This window comes from Triturus cristatus, chromosome 4_1 (assembly GCF_964204655.1).
Source record: "Triturus cristatus chromosome 4_1, aTriCri1.1, whole genome shotgun sequence".
In the NCBI taxonomy this organism is placed as follows: Eukaryota; Metazoa; Chordata; class Amphibia; order Caudata; family Salamandridae; genus Triturus; species Triturus cristatus.
The window spans coordinates 235,122,034-235,137,933 of record NC_140585.1 but is presented as its reverse complement, the minus strand read 5'-3'; the positions used below and the strand labels follow the sequence as shown (position 1 = coordinate 235,137,933).

Sequence of the window (15,900 nt, the reverse complement as noted above, 5' to 3'; positions counted from 1 at the left end):
TCTCTAAAGATATCCAGAGTCTTTTGAGTGTCTTGGCGTTGCATTTCTCGTCGTTGAGCCAAACGATCTCGAAGAGTCTTTTTCAATCTGAACGACCGACAGGCCACACAGTCTTCATCCTTGTGCACTGGTGATAAGCACAAGTTGCAGACCTTGTGTGGATCGGTGCGAGGGTACTTTGAGTGGCATCGAGGACAGAATTCAAACAGAGTCCATTCCATCGGCAGAGGTGTGGATCGACGCGGCTAGGCCCGAAGGCCGTCCACAATGTTTTCAATCGAAGATGAGAGACTTTGATTGAATGGATAAGCAGAAAGAGGGAAAACGCGTATAATAACAAAACCGTTGAGGGTACAGTGGATTGCGCACCGAGGGGAAACATATTTGTATTGTCTCTAATGCGGTAATGTTATCCTATAGGGAAAACACATTTACTGCATACGGGTACTGGGCAGCCACTTACAGGACCAATCTTCTGGAGTTATGGTAAGTACTGGGCAAGGTCCAAGGCAGCACAAACAGGTCACCTTGACAGGCTCTGGGGGAGTCTGGGTGCCGAGGTGATTTTCGGCACTGGATTCCTCATTGGTTTCAAAAGGGAACGGTCCAGGGACAAAGAGGCTACACGTAGGGACGTGGGGACCAGTCCGGCTGAATCAACAGGAGAGTCTCTGGTCTTACGATGCTCGGGCATGTAGGGACACCTTCAGTCCCCTTCTCCTATGGATGTGGGGCTCGATACACTTGCAATAGAGGGGGCCTGCACAAAGCATCTGCAGGCAGTGACCGAGAGTCCAGTCGGTCAAACCCAAGGTGGGGTTTAACTTTGGAGGGTCCCAGGACCTTGCTGGCACTGTTGGCCCACTTTGACTCTGGCTGAGGGGCACAGGTGCAGTAGTGCTTTCTGGTGTCGGGTTTTTGGAGATCCGAAGTCCTCACTGCTCTTCTTGGGTGCCTGCAGGGGAGCAGCTCCACTACTTCTGGGAGATCCTGGTTGCTTCTTGAAGTGCTGGCAAGTTCTCCCAGGATTTTGGAGGCAGAGCAGCTGCAGGACGAGTCTACTTTGGCACAATTGTTGGCGACAGCAGGCAGGCTGACAGGGTTGGCGCCATGTCAGTTGCTGCTCCTCAGCTCTTGCTTTTCGCGATTCTTCATGTCCTTCTCTTCAGGTTGGTAGAATCTGATTTACTGATGCCAGGGACTAGCCCAAATACTACATTTTGGGGAGTGAAGGGTGGTAGCCTAGGGGCTACTTACCCTTGGGGTCACTATACCCCCTATTTGGCTATTTCCTATGGGAAGCAGGCATAACCTTGTCCCAGAGTTCTTAATTCTGTCATCACCAAGATGGCGGAATTTTTCTAAGGTGGGGTAGTATCAGTTAGCTCACCATAGGGGTGTGACTGGCGTGGTAGTGCACCATGCCTCCTCCCATATCTATTTTCTAATGGTGCCAAATGGGCCCAGGCCAGGAGGGTTGGTGTGGCCCCTGTCTGGGGAAGTTGTAATCGCATATTGAAGGCAGCAGTGGCCTTTGAAGCCTCCTGCCTTGATATGCCGATTACTGAGTCATCCCGCTCTGCGTAGGCGACTACACTTCCGGCCAGACCAGGTATTGTTTCTGCTCTCAAAGCGTAGGCTCTCATCTGCAGTGGGTCAGAAACCTATCTACACCAGGCAGCCAGCACACTAGAGGCTAGTAGGTTTTCAGGGAGCACCTCCAAGGTGCCCTCTGGGTGCATGTATTCATAAATCCACCACTGGAGTCCTTGTGGGTTTATTAGTACAAGGTGTTTGATCCCAAACACCATAGATTTCAGTGAAGCCATCATGTAGCTGAGGAACTCGTTTTAAAAGTGTCTAGCACATGTTCTTAAAATGGCTTCCCTGTTGACTTGTGACATCTGAGAATTGGCTTAGACATCACAGGGGCACATCTACTCATGCAGATATGTACACACATGTAGTATAGTGCGCCCTGCCTAAGGTCTGCTGTAGGGGTTGCTTATCTATAATGCATGCAGCGTCTGTAGGAAAGGCACACAGGGGTGTGTGCCATGTTGTATTTTCACTTTTATCTGCATCAAGACACGCAGCCTGCAATGGCAGTCTGTACAAAATGTGTGGTGAGGGGTCCCTTAGGGTGGCATGATACATGCTGTAGCCCTTACGGTCCCTCTTTAGCCACCTTGCCTTAGGTACTTGTGCTTGAACTCTAACATCTGGATATTGGTGATGCCTATTCAATGGCCTAACAAATTCCACACTGGCACTCTTTAGGGGCTTCCTACATGCCACCACACGTCTCATCCAGGAATATGACCACATCACCCCCATCTTGATGGAATCCCATTAACTCCATTTGCAGGCCTGCACCATCTACAAATCCAGCAGCATCATTTACACAGCCGTCACAACCATCACCCATGCTTATCGTGCACACAATCTCATCACCTCTGTTGGTTTTCGACACACCCGCAGCCAGTTTACAATCAGACTGCACACCAAAAGGTATTAAAAAGGAAAAAGCAAGGCAGGAGACCTTTCCCATCTATGCACCCAGGACCCTGAATAACACCCCCATATCCTTCAGGATCGCCTAACACTGCTCTAATTTAAGAAAGTTGAAGACTTAAGCACTTTAAAGAGCACTACATCACAATGCATTAACTGCCCATTGATTATTGACTTTAAACTTGAGTTTGACCACGTACAGCAGTCAGCTGCCTTTTGGCTGGGTTTGAGGTATAGAAATACCATATATTTACAAACAAACACTCCAAAAGATAAGAGTCACTTTGCATGGAGTGTTGTAACAGAGTGTTTTGTATCCATCACTCTCCCTAAGTTCGGGATCTGAATGGATGAGATAAAAATATGGATTTCAGCAGTGTTGTAAAGTCAGTGCCCAGGGATTTCTGCTTATAGGACACACGCAAATCATCATTATTCAGGAGCCTCTGATACTCCGTAACTAGCAAACCTGGCCTACCTCTTCTGCCTGAGATAAATGTGTGAGTTTTTTAATCTAGGGGCAAAAGTTGCATAATATGTCCCAAAAATGCACACAAAAAAATTCTCAGTACATTTCACATAATGCGAACAGGTGCTCGCTTTCTGTTCACCTGTGTTGCTTTTAAAGTTCTTCTATCTGGAAAAGAGTATAACCTCTATTTTGTAAATACCCCAGGCTGCCTTACATTACAGCATTTCAACTGGAAATGATTGATTGGGAACAATGATCCAGTTTTGGGTAACAGATATTGGTTTAAATAGAAATGTCCTTTGTGGCGTCAAATAAACTTTTTGATGTGGCTTGAATTTAACTGCACATTCCAACTTGGTTGCTGGTGTACTGTTGTCACCCAAGAAGCTTTTATAAGCTGAGTCAATGTTATGTTATGTTATTGGAGCTTTTAAAGCGTACTTATACCCCAGGGTGTCCTGGCGCAGAGTACTCTCTCACTAGTTCCATAGGTATAATGGCCTATTCAGAGAACAGCCATGTCTTCAGCCCCTTTCTAAAGGAGAGGAGCTCGGTGGCATTCCTAAGATGCCCTGGCAAGTTATTCCAGGCTTTTGCGGCCAAAAAGGAAAAGCTGCTGCCGCCCCAGTTGTTTTTTTTTTATACTCGGAGAACAGTCACTTGTTTTCCTTCCGAGGAGCGCAGCACTTTTCTGGGGACATACCATTTGAAGCGTCTGCTTAGATATTCAGGACCACTGCCTTTCAAAGATTTAAAAAACGGAAACATTGCTTTGAATTGTGCACGTTTAGCTACTGGGAGCCAACGTAATTGACGAAGACCATGTCTGACTGAGACAAATCTTGGTGTGCCAGTTAGCAACCTAGCCGCCGCATTTTGCACTAGCTGGAGTCTGTAGAGATGTTTTCTCCTAATGCTCGGGTACAGACTGTTACAATAATCCAGCTGTGGCAAAATGAGGGCTGAGACTGCAGTCCTCAAACAGTGCTCTGGTAGGAACATTTTATTTTCCTCAAAATTCTAAGAAGGAAAAAGCTCGACGAAACATCTCCAAAGGCCAGTTTGTTGTCCATAATTACTCCCAGGTTCTTAGCTTTGAACGTGGGAGCTGGAAGATTGCCCATTTCTTCAGGCCACAGGTCCGGTATCCACAGGTCCGGTATCCAGAGGTTGGGGTTATTTCCAAATATAATGACCTTGGTTTTGCCTGCATTAAGTTTCAGGCAATTAGAGGCCATCCAGCCAGATAGGTCTTTCAGATAGTCATGGCATCTTGAAGTCATTTCCTCTTCTTTACCTCGTTGTACAGACAACACAATTTGTGTGTCGTCCACATTAGATGTAAGTTGAAGCCTGAAGCCAGCGGACTGACATATATATTGAAAAGCGTGGGGCTAAGGGAGGACCCCTGAGGCACCCCGCACGGGAGGGAGAAGGGCTTAGATCTATCCCTCCCCAGATTAACTGTTTGTGTTCTATTGGCCAGAAATGATTTCAGGAGGCTTCAGGCCCTGCCCTCAACCCCTGCCTTCGATAAACGGTCCATCAAAACATCGTGGTGTACCGTATCGAAGGCTGCTGACAAATCCAGCATGATCAGGATCGCCATACCTCCCTGGTCCACCGCTTCTCTAACCTCCTCAGAAGCTTTAATAAGAGCTAGCTCCGTGCTGTGACCTGCACGAAAGCCATACTGTGTGAGGTCAAGCGCGTTGGTGTTCTGAAAAAACTTGCTAAGTTGCACATTGATGGCCTTCTCGATCATTTTGGCCTGCAGCGGAAGTCGTGAAATGGGTTTATAGTTGTAAGGATCATTTTTGTCCAAATCAGTTTTTTTTTTTTATATCAGTGGAAGTATTGAGGCTGATTTCCAGGTTTTAGGGTATTGACCTGACTCGATGATGTTGAACAATGGCGTAAGGGTAGAAGCGATGACTTCTGGGAAGCATTTGATGACTGACACTGGACAAGGGTCCAGGGAGGACCCGGCCCGAGACGCCAACAAAAGTTTAATTACCTCCTGAGTTTCAAGTGGGTTAAAACCCTCTAACATATGTGAAGAGGCAGTGGTCACTGGCATAGGGTTGACTGCCACATCACCCACCTCTCCTTGAGGGTTGATGAAAGAGGAGAAGATAACTTCCACCTTGTTGAGAAAGGCGGAGGCCACCGATTCACACAGAGCTGAGCTACTGCGAATATTTGATTTAGCGGGGTTCGTAGGATTAGTAATAGTTCTGAACAATTCTTTAGAAGAGGATTTGGCCTCTTATCTGCACCGCGAAATATATATTTTTTGATTCTAGGAGTAACTTTCTATAGATAGAGAGGCTTTCTTTATAAGCTTCTTTATTTCTAATATTGTACTCTTTCCTCCATGCCCTCTCCAGCCTCTTGCAGTTTGTTTTGTGCTTTTGCAGGTTCGCAGAGAACCAAGGTGCTGAAGGCTGGGCTCTCTTAGGGGTATACAATTTAACTGGAGCAAATTTGCTGCATGCGGTCTCGATCCATCTCGAGTAAGCCGCCGTGGCCTCATCCACATTCGTTGGAAGATTTGGGGCAGTTATTTTCAAAAAATTCCCCCTATCAAGGCTATCAATATTTTTCCAGGCTCGGGTAACTATGTTCTCTTTGGGCTTCGATTTAAGTCGATAGTGTAGCGCCCGTGAAAGAGTAAAAATGATGGCCGAATGATCCGTCCAAGGGAGTGGCTATGTCTCCGACAGAGAGAGGCCGTGTGGTTAGTGAATATGCCATCTAAGGTGTGTCCCGCAACGTGTGTAGGGCCATCTACCCGTTGCTCGAGATTCCCTCCGTTCATTATTTGCTTCAATCTCGTATTGTCCAGATCAGCAGAATCCTCCAAATGAAAATTGAAGTCCCCCCATAATTGTGAAGAAGTTTGCACACAGCCCTTCCTCCAACAGGATGCCAATAGAATCAAGAAAAGCACCTCTGGGACCCGGAGGGCGGTAGATGCATCTTCTTATACAATCATGAATGTGAACAGGAATGGATAAAGTATATGAAATAAAATTTTTGCATATTAAATGGTATTTGAGGTTGTATGTGTCTTACTTTTGGTTTGAGTTGTGCCCAGCGCAATATGTGAAGGTTCAAAGCAGGTATAGGAGTGATTAATGGAAACTATAAAAGTATCTGAAGTTTTGACAGACTGATGTGCCTTATGTAACAATACAAATCTCAAGTGACTCAGGACCTAGCATAGTGAGTAGGCTACCTATTATCAAACATTTGTGAAGTGAATTTTCATCTCAATAAATATCGCGGAAATAATGTGCCTCTTCTAATGCATTGAAAGCAACAGGGAAAACAAATTCACACACCAGAACCACTTACCACTTTCCAATCTGTTTCTCGAGGTCGAGGAATTGAATCTATTTAAAAAAAAAAAAAAAAAAGAAGAAAATGCAGATGAGACTTGAGAAAAACAAAGCGTTCACTAGGAATAGAAAGCAGTAAGTGATCTGGAAATTTCTAAAGCAGACTTTTTTCTTGCTCTGTCTTTCAACTATCGTTATCACGTCTCCAAGGAAAAATAGTTTCATGTGTATATAAGTGTGCGGACAAGGGCCCCTCTGAAGATACAAGTGTGTAATGGGAGAAAACTAGATTGTGGCTCAGCTTCTCCAATGTCGAAACAAGCTAGCATCTAGAACTACATTTCTGAGATGAATCACAGACTTACCCTTTGGAGCCTAGCTAGGAATTCTTCAGATAAAATTATGTGTGGTCATTTAAAAGAAACACAAGAACAACTTTCCAATCAAGATCCTCATTGTGAGTCCCTGCTGGATTTCGATCGAGCCGATAACTGCAGTTAACAGCCCCACTACACCTACGAGATCTGCAGAAACACCGCAAATCTGATTACTAGGAACTGGATGATGGGTGAAAGCCTGCGTTACAGGAGAAATTGGACACCGACTTACCAGTTCACCAGGTAATTCCTAATTTTCTTTTATTTTACCCTCACGATTCAACACATTATATAATCCACATTTTTCCCACTCCAAAGTTGCAGGTACCCTGAGTATCAGTAACTCTGGAGGTGGGTAAATACCAGGCCATTTTCTGAGACAAAGGCCAAAGAAATAAGATGAAAGTCCTAAACAGTTTTTTTAATGAAAACAGCGCAAAAATTAAAATGACATAAAATGAAGTAAGTATGATGCAGAGATCAGGAGTTATTAAAACAGGTTGCATACAAGGTAAATCCATAAAGGGGGCCAGATTCCCAAATGACATCTTTGAAAAGTCTACTACAAAAACATTACTTCTATATTTGGCGAAGACTCCTGATTTTTGTTGGATTCACAATGAGCCCAAGTAGGACTCTTGCAGTTACAACTGTGACAGAGCTCCAGAAGTTCCCATGCACCTAATTAACTAATGAGAAGAAAATACGGAGGAATATGCATTTGCAGAACTACTTTACTCTCGACAAGAACTATATTTTTCATTCACTTGAAGGTGAGTTTTCAGATAGACAAAGTCCCTGCTTATTTTTTGAATACCAAAAAATAAATGGTAAAATCGTGGGTCGTTTGTGGAGTTTCAAGGGCAAACCCGAATATTTATTGCTGCCCCTACATTTACCAATGCATAATACTCACCACACTGAAAGATATAACTTTCCATACTTTTTGTGCATCTGTATGGAACTTGGTTGTGACAACACTAGTGAATTTTCAAAAATGCAAATAACTAGCATTTTACATTTTAAAAAATTATTTTTGCAGCACCTTGCAATATTTAAAAGTATAGGAGTTATGTTTGTTGAGCGGACATTTATATGGTATTAATGTCCCTCTAACATACATTAACAAGCATTTGCAATGCTATAGGTCTCGCATTATTAAAGTTTGAGCTATTGGCATTGCTAAATAATGGAACACCAATTGTTTATAATTGTTGTCGAGAAGCTCCATACTTTGATTGTGTCCTCAAATTAACCGTTCGCCAAACATTTTTTTCAGTCACGTCTATAATCTGACTGAGACTGGTGGTCATTCCAGGGGCAAACACGCCCCATGTATAAAGGCTATTTTGTCACTGCACCTCCTATAGGAAGCTAGTGATGCCACGACGGTAAGAGTCTATCTGTATTGCCCACAACGACGGAAACCGTCTCAACGTCTTCGTAGATCTGCCACCATTGCAAAAGCACCGACCCCCTTTCAACGACTGATTTCATAAGAGAATTGGTGTTGTACAGAGGTAACGCAAAAGTGATTGCACCCCCTTGTGTACACATCCATTACTAACCACAGTCCTCCGTGGGGTCAGCTTTCAAGCGTGCACCTGCTTGCCACATTTCTGATTTCATTGATGGCACTTCGTCTGAGTCACATTTCGTAGTGTACATTTCGTTGCGTGCACACTGGACGAAAACTGCGCTGAAATATGCAGCTGTATTTCCATTTATTCACTGACCAATTGAAAGGCTAGATTCCTCCTGACCGTTCTCAAATGTAACCTAACATTTAAAAGAAGAAAAGGCAAAACCAGTAGGTCTCAACTTCGGAACAGCGATTGTCTTTACTAATGCTGTTGAGTGTGGGCAAAGGGGGTGGGGGGGGGGGGTCTTTTGCTAATTCTGTGCACCATCAGAAAACAAAAATTGGCGTGTACACGAGTCCTCATGCACGCACATACGAGTTATGACGCTTTGTCGGACCAGTGTGATGAGATATGCACATGCATGCGTCACCATGGCATGTATACACACTTGCAGGCGAGGGGGTAGTGTATTTCCCCTACCACTCCAAGACGAAGTTTGGAATGGCAAACAGAAAAATACACAAAAGTACACAACTACAAATTGACGCTGCAGGAAACTGTAAGAAAAACATTTTTAAAAAGTACGGGAAGCACCAATAGTGGAGCAGTAAAAGGGGTAAACGCATGGGGGGGGGGGGTGTCAAAGGGAACTGGGGGGAAGGCGAGCAAAGGTGGAGTTTGGGTTGGCCGAGAGGAAAATGTAAAAATTAAAAAAAAAAAAAAATTATAACCGGGACGATCAAAGTGGGGTATTAAATAGAAGGAGCAACACCGACTGCAGGTATTTGGTGAGAAAGCATCAAACGAGGGCACACAGTAGGACAAAGGCCATCCATTAAAAGGATGGTAAAGAAACAATGCTTCAGAAGAAGGACAAACACAAGAAGGACAAGGAAAGGCATCAAATAAGAAGGAAGCAAAGGAGTGTCCACAATGTCAACCAATTTTAAGCAATGGGCTGGCACAAAGTTCACTGATGGCATTGGTACTGTACATAATGGGATCTTTTCTTTTCAACAATAGGCAATCTAAAAGCTGTCTGTAGGTAAGACTCAAAAACAAAGTTCTTCATTACAATTAAAGAACTTACAATAGAGATAAAGAATGGGATTACTATTTTCTTTCATTTTGAGATGTGTCCGGATGTGTCACCGCTAGCTCTGACCCATCCATGTTACCAAACAATCTCTCCCATCTGCTCACATGCGTCTTATCGTACATACTAAAATCAACTTACATTTGTAAGCAGTTATTTTTAAAAACAAGAAAACGGGTGTACCGCTGTTTTCACTTGCAACATTCTAAATGTATCTGGATCATTTTTGGGCGACAATTACCCGAACTTTCCCCCTCACCCTAGGGTACTCTGATGTTTTCGGTGCCCAGAGGCACATGCTGAAACTACCAGAGATTCTGAACCGGATCAGGGAAAGACTTAGGCGGATTTAAGTTCCTGCCATGCGAGACTTCGCTAGACAGGCGAGGGGCTGTTGGGCGCACGGCACTGAAGGCGCTGCTAATTCCTAACCCTGCTACTTACTGGACAAGCACAAGGAAGGACTGTCCGGTATTTAGCAACATGAAAAGAAGCATGACAGCTGCCCCGCCATCCATCAGTGCTCGTGTAATAATCAAGCCTAAAGCGCTGGAGTACATGCTTAAGTTTATTGGGGCAGGGCTCCACCAGCTCATACCGCGCGCGCGCTGCCGGCAAGTAGTGCGCAGGTCACAGGTTGAAATCCAGCCAGGTTACCTCCGTCATTAACCCTTCGGAGGGTGAGAAAACACGTTTAACATTGTAGTGGATGACAACTCCTAAAATACATCGGTATGAGAGCCTGAAGTTTCATGTGGGTGCTAAACATCCGTTCGTCAGGGCTTCAGTGAACTTGCCAAGTCCACAAGGAAACAAGCCGGAAGTCAGGCGCCCTTGCCCAGGACATGGGCGGGGCCGGCTCCGGCAAAAACAGAAACCGGCGTGCCGTGCTAACGCAGGGATCCCATGTTGAAGGGAGAGCCCCGCGGTGGCGGCCGGAGTGAAGAGAAGCCCCGGGTCCCAGGAGGGGGCCCGGGTGAAGAATGCGGCGGCCGAGGATGACCACAGCAGCGCGGGGCTCCCAGGAGTGCAGGGAAACCCCGCAACAGAAGTGCTGAAGCCGCGAGGAGGAGCCCCCCCCCCCCAGAAGAGCAGCCCGGTGAGGGATAAAGGGCTGGGGGGGCTCCGTGTGGGCTATTGTTGGTGCAAAGTGTACTTTTGCAATTCTGAGCGGCCCCATCTTGCAACAGGCCGCTCCAACGGGGCTGCCATGTTATCGGAAGTGGGACAGGCGATGTGCACATCGCGTGTGTGCACGTGCGTGTGCGCGTACACCGGCTCAAATCCGCCAAAAGCCTTGCGCATGCCCATCTTCTGTCCCACTTCCGGGGCAAGTCAGCAACAATAGATCTCGCTGGCAGGCAGCAGCGCTTCGCGCTGCGTTCGCAGGCGAGACCTAAAAATGGATTCATTCTGGAGTTTGTGTGTATGTCCCCGTTTTGCCAGATGGCTGGAAGATTAGATTAAGAGACGGTGTCAATTGGGTAGTAAGACAAAAATCCTTTGTCCGCATTTAAATTTGTTTTCAGTAGATTAAACATCGTAAGGACAAAAGGACCTGTGGAATATTAGAATTCAGCTATTTTGAATATTTAAAATCCCATTCAATGGGGGGGGGGCGTGGCCAACAGCTGCGGGAATTGGTCGCACGGTAGCTCCGCTCCGTCGCGCCACTCCTGATAAATCTTGATTAACATTTTGTGCCCCCAACAAAATTGACCGTAGCAGAGCTCATCTGGCCCGGACTGCGTGCCCGTTGGATGGACAAAGGATTGCCCTGATCGGGGGCACCTGGGCGGCCGAAGGTGACCAAGATCAAGCTACAGAGCCGAGGGGCGTGGGACACACAGCATCGCTCTCCGGAGGCGCACACCTAATCCACACCGCGGCTGCGAAGAGGGACCCAGGCCTGCGACGAAGGGGCCGTGCGGAGAACCTACAGCAGATGTGCTGCCGGTGAGTTTGTTGCGCCCAGACGACCCCCACCACGTTTGAACCACCTGCCAGTGTGTGTCCCACGGACCTGTGGCGGCCCGCACATACTGCCAGAATACAAACTGGGGGCTCAGAAGCACCGGAACCGGCAGTGCAGCTCCGAATACGCCAGTCCGGTTTCGCAGATTGATCCGGACTTGCCCTCACTCTTCGGCACAACTTGGGACCCATAAGTCCCGTGCCAAAGTGACACCCTCTGCCTCCTTGACCGCCCTGGGCCCTGAACAGTGTGGCGCTGTGCATCACGGTTGCAGTGCACCTGACGGCGCCACTGGAAACACACTCAGTGCCTCTGTTGGAGACTGTGCCCTGTGTATTGACTCAGACGCCATTTTGAGTTTATGAAGTGCAAGGGAGCGGCGTTGCAGCAACGCAGTGCGGACTGGAGTTTGCAATAATTCAAGGGCCTTGAAGTGGGGGTGAAGCCCTAGGGGACCTAGACATTCAATACTTCAGGTGGTGGGGGAGAGATTCACGTCTGGATTACGCCAGCGGCCAGCGCAGCTGCCGTGTGGGCAGTGGCCACAGAAACTTACTATAAAGGGAGGGGGACTTCCTGCAGCGCTGCGTATCCAACAGCGGCTGTTGCTCTCTTCAAGTTCTCTGTTCTCGCTACTTTAGTGGTAGTTTTAAGTCGGGACCTTGCTGGCGGAAGTAGACAGGCCGATGTGGGTTTGATCTCACAGCAGGCAGCGGTGAGTAGCTGGTACGGCCCAGTCTCCTATCCGCTATACCACACCCTCCGACTACACCATGGCGAGTGGCCCCAGCGGTCGGGTCACAGTACAAGCAAAACTAGATAAATTAACATGGCAGAAGGAACAAGATGAGACGCAATATAACCCCAAACCCAAAGGGGGTCAATCGGACCCCACGTTGCAAGACATCTTAACTGCCATAACGATGGTGCGCACTTCACTAGAAGCACGCATTGACACAGTCGCCACTGAGGTCTCTTTGATCAGAGCTGACATGAGGAAAATGTCTGAACGCATTGATACAGTTGAGGTCACCACCAAGGAACTGGCGACTGAAACGGACCTTCTCAAAAGACAGGTGACTGATCTCCAAACCACTCAGGAAGCACTGGCACTGCAGCTCGACGACTACAAAGGCCACATGAGGCGTAATAAGAGACATTTTAGGGGCAGGCGGCGGATCTTTGTTGAGTAACTCATATTCCAGCAGCTCCAGCCAAGAGGTCTATCCAAATGCTTTTCGATAGAACGTGCAAACCGAGTACCTGGGGGTCGGCCTAAGTCCGGTGCGCCTCCCCGACCCCTCCTGGCAAGAGTGACTGAGATGCTATACTCCAGACGGCGAGAGCGGCCCCACCATTGGTGATTGACAATAGCAAAGTCACCTTCTTTCCAGACTTCACTCTACGAGTCCAGAAACAGCGTCGCAACTTCCTGGATGTGACGCGTGCAATGCGGTACAGAGAAATTAAATACGCCATATTGTTCCCCGCTATGCGGGACCGAGAAATTATATACACCATGCTGTTCCCCGCTAAGCTGCAGGTTGAGTCTGAAGGGAAAGTATGGTTCTGAGGATGCATGGGACTGGCTTGACGGCTGGCAAACGTCTTCATAAACCCGTTAGTGAAAACGGTAGGCCAAGTCAGCGACTGGGGTCTCCGCCAGGCGATGCTTCCAAGACACCGGGATCAGGCGATTAGGGATCGATGGTTTGGAAAGGCAATAACCTGTTCTTGGTCAATCTGACTTCTTGAGCAATAACTAGATAGGCGCAGATAGTTCTGGCGTCCACTGCCTTCCATTTGACCTCCAACACAATGTAGTTCCTACATGTCTAGCTCTACGCTGTTTGTTTTCAGGGGTGCTGAAATCGTTGTCTGTTTGACTTTTTTGATAAATATTGCTCATTGTGTCTGATTCGCATACTATAGGGTCGAATGCTGGAGTTGTAAGTATTTTTACGAATTGATGCCCCAGGGAGTGGGGTTGGATCACGTTCCTAATACTGTTGAGGGTGGGCGACAGACACTCGGCAAGTTTGGGGTGGCGGGTGGTTTTGTGCCCCTTGTGCAGGGAGGCAGGGTGTGGGGTGGGTGTTAGGGGGACGGGGAGGTTTGTTTCAATTGATTTGGCTTTAGTCTCTTTATGATGATAATGTTTGTTTTTCTTTTTACTGTTGGATCATGCTATTTTTTGCAGCAAGTTTCCTCTTTATTGCACCATATGTCCACAGTCCTGTTCCTACCGCATCACCAGGGGAAACACGGGAAGTCCGTAGGGCCGCACTCACCAGATCACCCTTTTTTACGAGCACATGGTCGGCCATATTGCCAGCCCCCTCACATTTACCACTCTCGATCCACGTACATTGCAGTGTCCTCTGATTCTCGGCTCTACATTGCTCCCCTATCTATTCACACATGGGACCAAATTTAGCACTTAAGTTCCTTACATGGAACGTTAATGACTTGGGGGATAAAATCAATCGGGGAATCGTGCTCTAGTATTTGAAGCGGCAGGCGCCGGACATTGTTCTTCTCCAGGAAACACATTTAATTGGTAACTCCTGCGGTGCACTGAACAGATGGTATTACTGCTTGGCCGCTCACTTAGGGTCCACGTAGAGTTCTCGTGGGGCCGGGGTGCTCATATGCAGGGGATGTCCATATATGATAAACAGGGTCTGGTCGGATGAACAGGGTAGGTACGTAGCGCTCTCTGGCACCTGGGAGAGATGGACTCTCAATGTAGTCTTTACTGAATCCAGGTGCCTCACGCACGGAGTCTCTAAGTACTCCCCCGTCCTCACAAGCCTTGCACTCGACTTACCCAAGCGACGCACTACCCTCACTATAAACCCTCGGGCGCTCAAGGTACCCCACATTAAGGAAACACTACTCAAGGAAGCTGACTGCTATTTCAAAGAAAATGTGGGGTTATTTGCCTCAGCCCGCACTCTATGGGGAGCATTATGTTATGAAAGGTAGAGCCTCATCGTTGATGGTCGGTCATAAGAGGGAACTCACCAAACGCATCACACAACTTAAGGACGATATTCTAGCTATGGGAAAAAGCCCTGGCACTTACCACTGTTCCAGAGATCCAGAGATTCAACACTCCCTAGTGATGGTGCATCTCGACTATCAACAGCTTCTGTCGGAAGCAGCCAAAGCACGGTACGCCTCCACACGCCATAGGATATAGGAGCATGGTAAAAGGACGGGTAAACTCCTTGCCTGGCTGGAGAAAAAACTGTCAAGATTGGTTCACTCAGTACACGGGGCAAATGGGGATACAATCACTGATCCCCAGCAGATCGCCAACACGTTCACTTCCTATGTCTCATCGGTTTACACGTCCTCTGGGACGGTCCAGCCATCCGCAGCTGTGGACCTTCTTTCGACCATCAAAGTTGCATGTCTGTCCACACACGATCGAGAATTCCTAGAGGGCGCGATCACAGATGCTGAAATTCCGAAAGCTATCCAAGATGTCTGCTCGAGTAGAGCCATGGGACCCAACAGGCTCCTGATCAAATTCTTGAAGCCAATGGCTTCTAAACTCTCCCCACTTGCTACAAATGTATACTGAAAGCCTTGACAAAGGGGCACTACTAGCTGATGTTCGGACGGCATCCATCGTGGTCATCCACAAACTGGGCAAACCGCCTGACGATTGTAGGTCTTATCGTCCAATATCACCCCTTTCGGTTGAGGCAAAAATATTAGCGGAACTGTTGGCCAACAGACTTATCCCCTGTATTTCAGAGCTAGTGCACCCTGATCAAACTGGGTTTATGCCAGGGAGGAATACAGCCCTGAACCTAAGGCAGTTGCATGGGGTCTTGGGCAGACGTGACACGATCAGAGAGGACGCAGCTTTACTGTCGTTGGATGAGTCTATGACATTTGAAACTATAGAGTGGGATTTTCAAATCGCAGTACTGGATAGGATGGGATTTGGTGAATCTATACAAAATGGATCAGATTGCTTTATGCCCACCCAACCGCACATGTGACGGTCAAGAACCATGTCTCTAGACAATTCACGCCGGGGAGGGGCACTAGATAGGGGTGCCCTCCGTCTCCCTTGCTATTTGCCTTAGTACTAGAGCCACTGGCAGTTTGGGTCAGGGGAGACCCGTGGATTAGGGGTCTGAAGTGGACCAAGGACCACGAAGACCATATCTCCAGATATGCGGATGATATCCTCCTGTATATGGCCTCGCCCTCCCACTCTCTCCGCCATGTCCTCCATAAATTCCACATCTTTGGCGTCCACTCAGTATATACTATCAACGGGACTAAATCCCAACTCTACGTGCTGTGGGGTGCAGCACTATACAACCCTAGAGGGTATCGCCTTTAATTTTTTGCTTTTTTTCTTTAACTTTGCTGATTTGACAAATTTAGGTTGCTTTACAGACACTGGTAGCTTTAAATCTTTTGCCTTTGGTTTAGACCCACTAAGTAAAATATCAACCTTGAGGTCAGATGTTTTATTTGTACTTCTTAGCGCATACCTTGAAGAGGAATCCT

At 47.2% G+C, this 15,900-nt stretch overlaps 1 protein-coding gene across 1 annotated transcript in view; it reads right to left on the bottom strand.

Moving 5' to 3' along the window:
* FBXO7 (F-box protein 7) overlaps nt 1–15,900 on the bottom strand; it is a 119,598-nt gene that overhangs the window by 11,501 nt on the left and 92,197 nt on the right. The window contains exon 9 of the mRNA XM_085651959.1: nt 6,347–6,384. Coding sequence (XP_085508085.1) covers nt 6,347–6,384 — 38 coding nt within the window. The remainder of the gene's footprint in view (nt 1–6,346; nt 6,385–15,900) is intronic.